The 7,404-nt window shown below is 41.3% G+C and overlaps 1 protein-coding gene across 1 annotated transcript; it reads right to left on the bottom strand.

The window, feature by feature from the left end:
* Nucleotides 1–213: 213 nt before the first annotated feature.
* Nucleotides 214–4,504, bottom strand: LOC126381112 (uncharacterized). The gene is made up of 2 exons (XM_050030650.1): nt 3,566–4,504; nt 214–262 (listed from the first exon to the last, which is right to left on the bottom strand). The coding sequence occupies exons 1-2, from the start codon at nt 4,405–4,407 to the stop codon at nt 250–252; spliced, it is 855 nt and encodes a 284-aa protein (XP_049886607.1). The 5' UTR covers nt 4,408–4,504; the 3' UTR covers nt 214–249.
* Nucleotides 4,505–7,404: the final 2,900 nt, after the last annotated feature.

Raw genomic sequence — 7,404 nt, 5'->3', positions numbered from 1 at the left:
CCCGACGAGCAACGACTCCATTCATTTGAACTCGAGACGCTTGCAGTTATAAGTGCATTAAATAAGTTTCGTACTTATTTATTGGGCATTAAGTTTTCCATAATTTCTGATTGTAATGCATTGCGCTCGTGTAATATCGGGGAATAGGTACCTAACTACGAGCAAACAAACAACCGTGCGTTCTTCTGCAAAGCTAGTTTAATACTGCGGTTTGCCGCGGCTTGTACAATATACAACACTCCTCTCCTCTTAGCAATCGAACCTGATAACAAAATAACCATATATATAAATAACTATAATTTATAATTAACCTTCTTAGTTCTAGGTCTTAAGTTATAAGAAGAGGGTCGGGGCGATGGCTCTGGAGTCGGAGCCTTATCTTCCACTTGCTCCACATCTACATCCTCCAATTCCAAAGTCGATCGCTCATACCCAATCTCTCCCTCTGCCTCCATTTCCCCCTCCGAAGCCTCCTGCCATTCTTCATTATCAAGTGTTTCTACTGGAATTATAGGACTTCGATCCACTGTTGCTTCAGACTGCGGAGGACAATATGGAGATGAACTACCGGGCTCTGACGTCATCGCTCCGTTAGTGTCAATATATTGGTCTACTGGATTAAAGTCCGCGCACCGCAATAATTGATCTACATGTCGCTTTAACGCGGTCTCTTGACCATCCAATTGAACCAGATACAATCTGCAACCTAGTTTGTTGGTTATCCATCCTTTGCACCACTTTATTTTTTTTGTTTGTGTAACATTTTACTAAAACTAAGTCTCCTATCGAAAATGATCTGTATTTTTTTTGTATATTATTTTTAGATGGTTGTGCACATTGTGCGGCAGGAAAATTATTATCTTTCTTCGGAGGAAGAATACAGTCTAGTTTGCTTCGCAAATCACGACCTACCATCAACCTTGCCGGTGTCATTCCTGTAGCACAATGTACAGTATTGCGGTACACAAACAAATATTCCAATAAATGGTCATTAATATTTTTTATACATGTTCCGGGATATTTCTGAATTATAGACTTAATCATTTTTTTGCAATTTTTAACAGAATTTTCCGCCTGACCGTTGCTACTAGGGTGATAGATGGGTGAGGTTACATGTTCAATACCGTTTCTTTTGCAAAACTCGAAAAACTCCTGTGAAGCTATTTTTGGGTCATTGTCGGACACTATTGTATTAGGTAAACCATATCTCGAAAATAATTGTTTTAAAATGTTTATTAAATTATTTGTAGTTATAGTATTACACATATCAATGCATTCAAGCCACTTACTGTGCGCATCGACTACCACTAAATAATATCTTTGTAATATAAACATGTAATCTATGTGAATACGCTGCCACGGCCGGGCAGGGCGCGGCCAGGGAGAAGGCGGTGCACGCGGCGGCGCGGGGCGCAAGGCGCAGCATACGTCACACGCGCCGATCAGCTGCTCGATATGTCGGTCGATGCTCGGCCACCACATGCGAGCGCGCGCTGCGTTTTTTGTTTTGACCATACCTAGATGAGTCTTATGTAACTCTTGCAATAACCTGTGTCTATAACCCTCCGGTACTATGACTCGATGTCCTCGTAATAAACAACCGCTTTCAATTTCGAGATCATTTCTGCATTGGAAATATGGGTTTATGTTTTTACATTTTATTTTCCTAGGCCAACCATTTTTAACATATTTCATGACCGTGCTTAACACTTTATCCCGGGAAACTGCCTCACTTATGTCCTTGTAAGTTAAAGGCAAACTATGTAACTGTAAGGAATTAATAGTTTCTTTTTTAACACATTTTAAACAGTCCTTCACTACCGCGACTGGGGCTCGTGAAAAATAATCCGCCACCTGATTTTCTTTGCCCGACGTAAACTGTATTTTAAAATTGTATCCGGACAAGAAAATTGCGTATCGTATTAGACGAGATGCGGTCATCGTTGATATGCCGTTCTTTTTGCCAAAGATAGCTACTAATGGTCTGTGGTCTGTTTTTAATATAAATGGGGTTTGCCGGCCATACAAATATTGGTGGAAACGTTTTACACCAAATATGATTGCCGCGGCCTCTTTATGCAACTGGCTGTAATTACGTTCACTGCTCGTTAATGACCTTGAACCGAAAGCCAGCGGTCTCTCCACTCCATCTGCAGCCACTTGCGACAGTACGGCCCCCAGCCCGTCCGGACTCGCGTCCACGGTCAAGATCACCTGCGCTTCGCTGTCAAAATGTGCGAGCACGCGCTCCGATGACAGCTCATCCTTCACACTCTCGAATGCATGCTGGTGACGCTCTGTCCACTCCCATGGTGCGCCCGCGCGCAACAACTCATGGAGAGGACTTAAAATAGACGACGCGTTTGGTATAAAATTTCTGTAATAATTAGTCATTCCTAAATAACGTTTGAGTTCAGTAACATTGTTTGGACGTGGGGCTTTCGTAATCGCTTCCACTTTACTAGTGCATTTATGTAGTCCGCTTTTATCAATTGTGTGCCCCAAATATGTAACGCTGTCCTGTAAAAAAGCACATTTACTTTTTTCGAGTTTCAGTCCTGCGTTTTGAAAACGCTGAAAAACCTTTTGCAGGCGGTCTAGATGAGTAGCTTTATTGGGGCCTGTGACACAGACATCATCTAAAAAGACTTCTACCCCGTCTATACCTGCCAGTAAATTTTCGATCGCTCTTTGAAATATGGCCGGCGCACTGGCCAAGCCAAAAACTAAACGAGTATACATAAATAACCCTTTTGTAGTATTTATAGTTGTGAGCTTTTGGGATTGTCTTGATAATAATAACTGATTATACGCTTGACTACAGTCTAATTTAGAATATTTCTCACCACCACTTAACTTTGCGAAAATTTCCTCTACGCGAGGCAAAGGATATTTATCCACGTGAATATCATTATTAAGTGTAACGGAGTAATCAGCGCATATTCTCACACTACCATTTGCTTTCCGTACTGGCACAATAGGTGTAGCATAGTCAGAATGACTTACTGGTATTAGAATACCTGCTTTAACGAGTCGTGATAACTCAGCCTCCACCTGATCTTTAATAGCGAACGGAACTGATCGAGCCTTACAAAATTTCGGTTGAACACCATCTTTTAATTGTAAACTGACCTCTAAATCGCGATAACACCCTAGTTCACCGTCAAACAAACTTTTATATTTATGAATAATATGTTGAACATCAATATCGTTTGAACTTGTTACAGCCAAGCTATTATTGTTTATCACAAAACCTATGTTGAACTTGGCCATAAAATCGCGCCCGAGAAGCGGATACCCGCCTCCGTTTTTAATTACGTAAAATGTTATCGTTCCTTTTATGTTATTATAATAAACTGGTGCTAAAAAACAGCCTACGGGGGCGATTTTGTGGCCATTATAGAAACACATTTTTACGTTACATTTTTCTAAAGGAAACTTGACAAAATGTTTTTCGTAATAATTTTCCGAAATAACACTTGTGCTCGACCCCGAGTCGAGTTCCATGTCGTGTCTGCGTTGGTCTATTAGAATCGGCACTAAGACAGGATCACTATTCACGCACCTCATATTGAACAGCTGACATTCCTCGCATTCGTGGTTGTCCTCCCGTTCACGCTGCGCCTGCGACCCTCCTTCTACATACGTTGCAATATTATTTATGTTCAACTGGCAAACTTTCTTAAGATGACCCTTATTGTTGCATTTATTGCACCTGTAATTCTTATAGCGGCATTTCTCCGCTACGTGGTTCTTCATTCCGCATACAGTGCAGGCGCCGGCGGCGGGCGGGCGGCCATCGCGCATGCTGCGCGCGGCGCCGGCTCGAGCCATGTTGCTCTTAAATATCGGCTCCTCCTTTACGCTAACAGACATTGTAGTGTTATTATTGCGTGCTTGTCGCGCACAGGCTGCCTGCTGTGCTATTTCTAGCGCCTTCGCGAACGTTAGCGTTGCTAAATCTTGTTCGCAAAGCCGGTCACGCTCCGGGCCTGATCTAAAGCCTAAAACGAACCGGTCGCGCAGTAAAACATTCAGTTCAGAACCGAATCCACAGTGCACAGCCATCCCTCGCAACCGTGCCGCCCATTCCTCTGCACTCTCACCGTCCATCTTCACCGCCTCGTAAAACTTACTACGATCGGCAAACGTTGATCTCCTCGGCGTGAAATGAGCATTGAGTTCATTCACTAGCTCGCTGAACGTTGCTTCCTCAATCTTCTTCGGATGCAATAAATTGCTAACCAAACGATATGAATCATCCGATAAATTAGTTAACAACACCGCACTTTGTTTTTCACTTTTGATGTCATTCAGTTTTATAAACATCATCAGTCTGCCGTAGTACACTGCCCATTCTTGATTTTTATAATCAAAACTCCCTAATGATCCGATATAAGCACTCATTTTGGTGGATTCGTCGTATGTTACCGCGCCACGTCGCCAGATGTAATATCGGGGAATAGGTACCTAACTACGAGCAAACAAACAACCGTGCGTTCTTCTGCAAAGCTAGTTTAATACTGCGGTTTGCCGCGGCTTGTACAATATACAACAGCTCGACATTCACCAAGAAGGATTTGGTTCCCCGCATTTCCAGGTGGTGGATCCAATTTCTCGAATACGACTGCAGTATTGTATATTGCCCAGGTGAGAGAATGGCTCATGTAGACGCGTTGAGTAGGGGAGCTGTCTCTCATGAGCCAGAACACTTACATATTTTAGATGTTCTCGCGGTGAAGGAGGATGATTGGATTTCCACAGTGCAGTCTGCCGATGATGAAATTAAGCGGATCAAGGAGATTTTGCAGGACGCGGAAACTTCCAAAATAGCGGCAATCCATAAGGAATATCAAATTAAAAATGGACGTGTGTTCCGCATTCTTGATGATGGCTCTTTGAGGTGGCTTGTGCCAAGGGGGGTTCGCTGGCAGGTTTTGAAGGCGAACCACGATGAAGTAGGGCACTTCGGTTTTGAAAAAACTCTGCAGCGAATCAAGTCTCAATTTTGGTTTCCGAAGATGCGGAAATTCACGAGAAAATATGTCGCAGCTTGTTTAGAATGTGCGCATCATAAAATTCCCTCGGGAGCTAAAGAAGGAGCTTTACACCCCATACCCAAAGTAGATATTCCATTGCATACTTTGCATGCTGACCACTTAGGTCCTTTCCCAAAGAGTAAACGCGGAAATTCGTATATATTGGTGATCATAGATTCCTTTACGAAATACGTAAATTTATCTCCAGTTCGTAGTACAAAATCTAAGGCCAGCATCAAGGTTTTCAGGACTTTCTTTAGCCTCTTTGGCACCCCGTCACGACTAATTACCGATAGAGGCACCAGCTTCACCAGCAAGCGATTAAAGGCATTTGTACAGTCCGTAGGGGTCAAGCACATTTTAAACTCTGTCGCTACGCCGCGCGCCAATGGCCAGGTTGAGCGGTATAACCGAACGATCCTGGCTTCATTGGGCGCCATGACACACGGTAATAACGACGACACTTGGGATTTACATCTACCCAGTGTACAATTAGGTATTAATACCGCGGTTCATGATGTTACAAAAAGGACGCCTATAGAACTATTGTTCGGACGAAAGGTAGGGAATCCATCACAAGGAGTGTTAAATGACATTATTGATGAAATTGGCAATGATGAGGCCGGTGAAAATATCAATGAAATTAGATCGGAAGCTAGGGAGTTAATATGTAAAAATCAAGAGAAAAATAAACAAAGATTCGATAAGCACCGAAAAACAGCTACAAATTATAAGGAAGGGGATCTAGTTCGGATTATTAGAGCGGTAGTAGGAGGTTCGGGAAAATCAAAAAAACTTGAATCCAGATGTCAAGGTCCTTACAGAATTAAAAAGGTCCTGCCTCATGACCGATTCCTCGTCGTGGACACACCTCTTACTCGAAAGGGGAAGGTATATGAGAATGTAGTCTCTATTGATAAAATATTTCCTTGGATGAGTTTTGATGCCCCTACTTGCTCATCAAGCGATGAAAGCGAAAAGGATGACTCAAATTCGGGTGAAACGGTAATAGAGTGATTGATTTGATTACATTCATAGGGTAGCAATCCATAATGTATTTACTTATTCTTATCAATACGTGTTTACTACTCATTAAAAAGATTCTTACGCGAAAGTCATTTATTTAATCTCTTGTGATCGATATAACTTTATAAACATTAGCGATATGAAGTACTTATAAACTAGAAGGTTAAAATTATACTTTACCGGTTATGTGTAGTGAGTTTAGTAGAATGTTTAACATTAAGTTAATGCAATAATTCCGTGGAGAAGACGATAATAAATAATAATGATGATTATTGGTTATAATGACGATAATACTGATATTATAGATTTTGTTATACAGATAATGATAGTGACAATTTATGTACATGGATATAATTGCAAATTGAAGTGAGGGTGTATACATAACAGGGCAGGAGTGGCAATGATAGCCGCCCATGAATGTTATGTTACACGCAGCTAAGGTCTGTTATGGTGAAGGAAGTAACCTCTCAGTACCTGGCTATAGAAATAAGAAAGATTACTAACTGGAAAATGTTCTGTTCGTTGTTCTATTGGAGTACTGATATTTGTTTTTAGTAGAAATGAAAATACTTAGTGATGGGATGACAATGATCTCCATATTAATGAAGTGAGGGTGTCTACGTAACAGGGCAGGAGAGGCAATGATAGCCGCCCATGAATGTTGCGTAACACGCAGCTTATGACACTGTTACGGTGAAGGAAGTAACCTCTCAGTGTCTAGCTATAGATAAGGATTAATTTTGGTTGCTTACTTTTTGTTATTTGTACATACATATTGTAATTAATCACAATGTTAATGTTACCTTTGTCATAGTTAAGAGTTCAATGTGACAAAAAAATTTGTAATTAACTAAACGAAGGGACTCGTTTGTGTGACGGATGGCCGACTGTAACGAACACTCAACCCAGTGGTTACATTAATCTTTATTTTATTTTAATCGATACATTGACAATCCCGTCAATGTTCAATCGAGACGTCAAACAACTATCGTCAATTCGATTTGTGAAAACCGGAGCTGTCAGTTGGTCGGGCATTCGAATTTGGTCAACGGTCGGAGTGCGAACGTTTGTGTGAGATACGCAATAAAATCAAGTGTTTTCGAATTATCATTGTTTTGTGTTCAAAATCCCTTCTGAGCATCACAAATATTTGATTGTAAATTGAAACTTGAGAATGAATGATCATCAAAAACATTAATAAAGAAAATAAATTCCGTTTCGCCTTAAACTGGAGAATTCCCATGGTGTTGACATCGTGCTGCTACCGTCGGTATTGGGAGTGGCTGCGATGTGGCTAGGACTCTCTCGTCAACGTGCTTGAAAATGACGTCGTAGAATC

Source organism: Pectinophora gossypiella, unplaced genomic scaffold (genome assembly GCF_024362695.1).
Source record: "Pectinophora gossypiella unplaced genomic scaffold, ilPecGoss1.1 Pgos_36, whole genome shotgun sequence".
In the NCBI taxonomy this organism is placed as follows: domain Eukaryota; kingdom Metazoa; phylum Arthropoda; class Insecta; order Lepidoptera; family Gelechiidae; genus Pectinophora; species Pectinophora gossypiella.
Note: the sequence above shows the minus strand (reverse complement) of the source record. Positions and strands in the feature narration are given on the sequence as shown.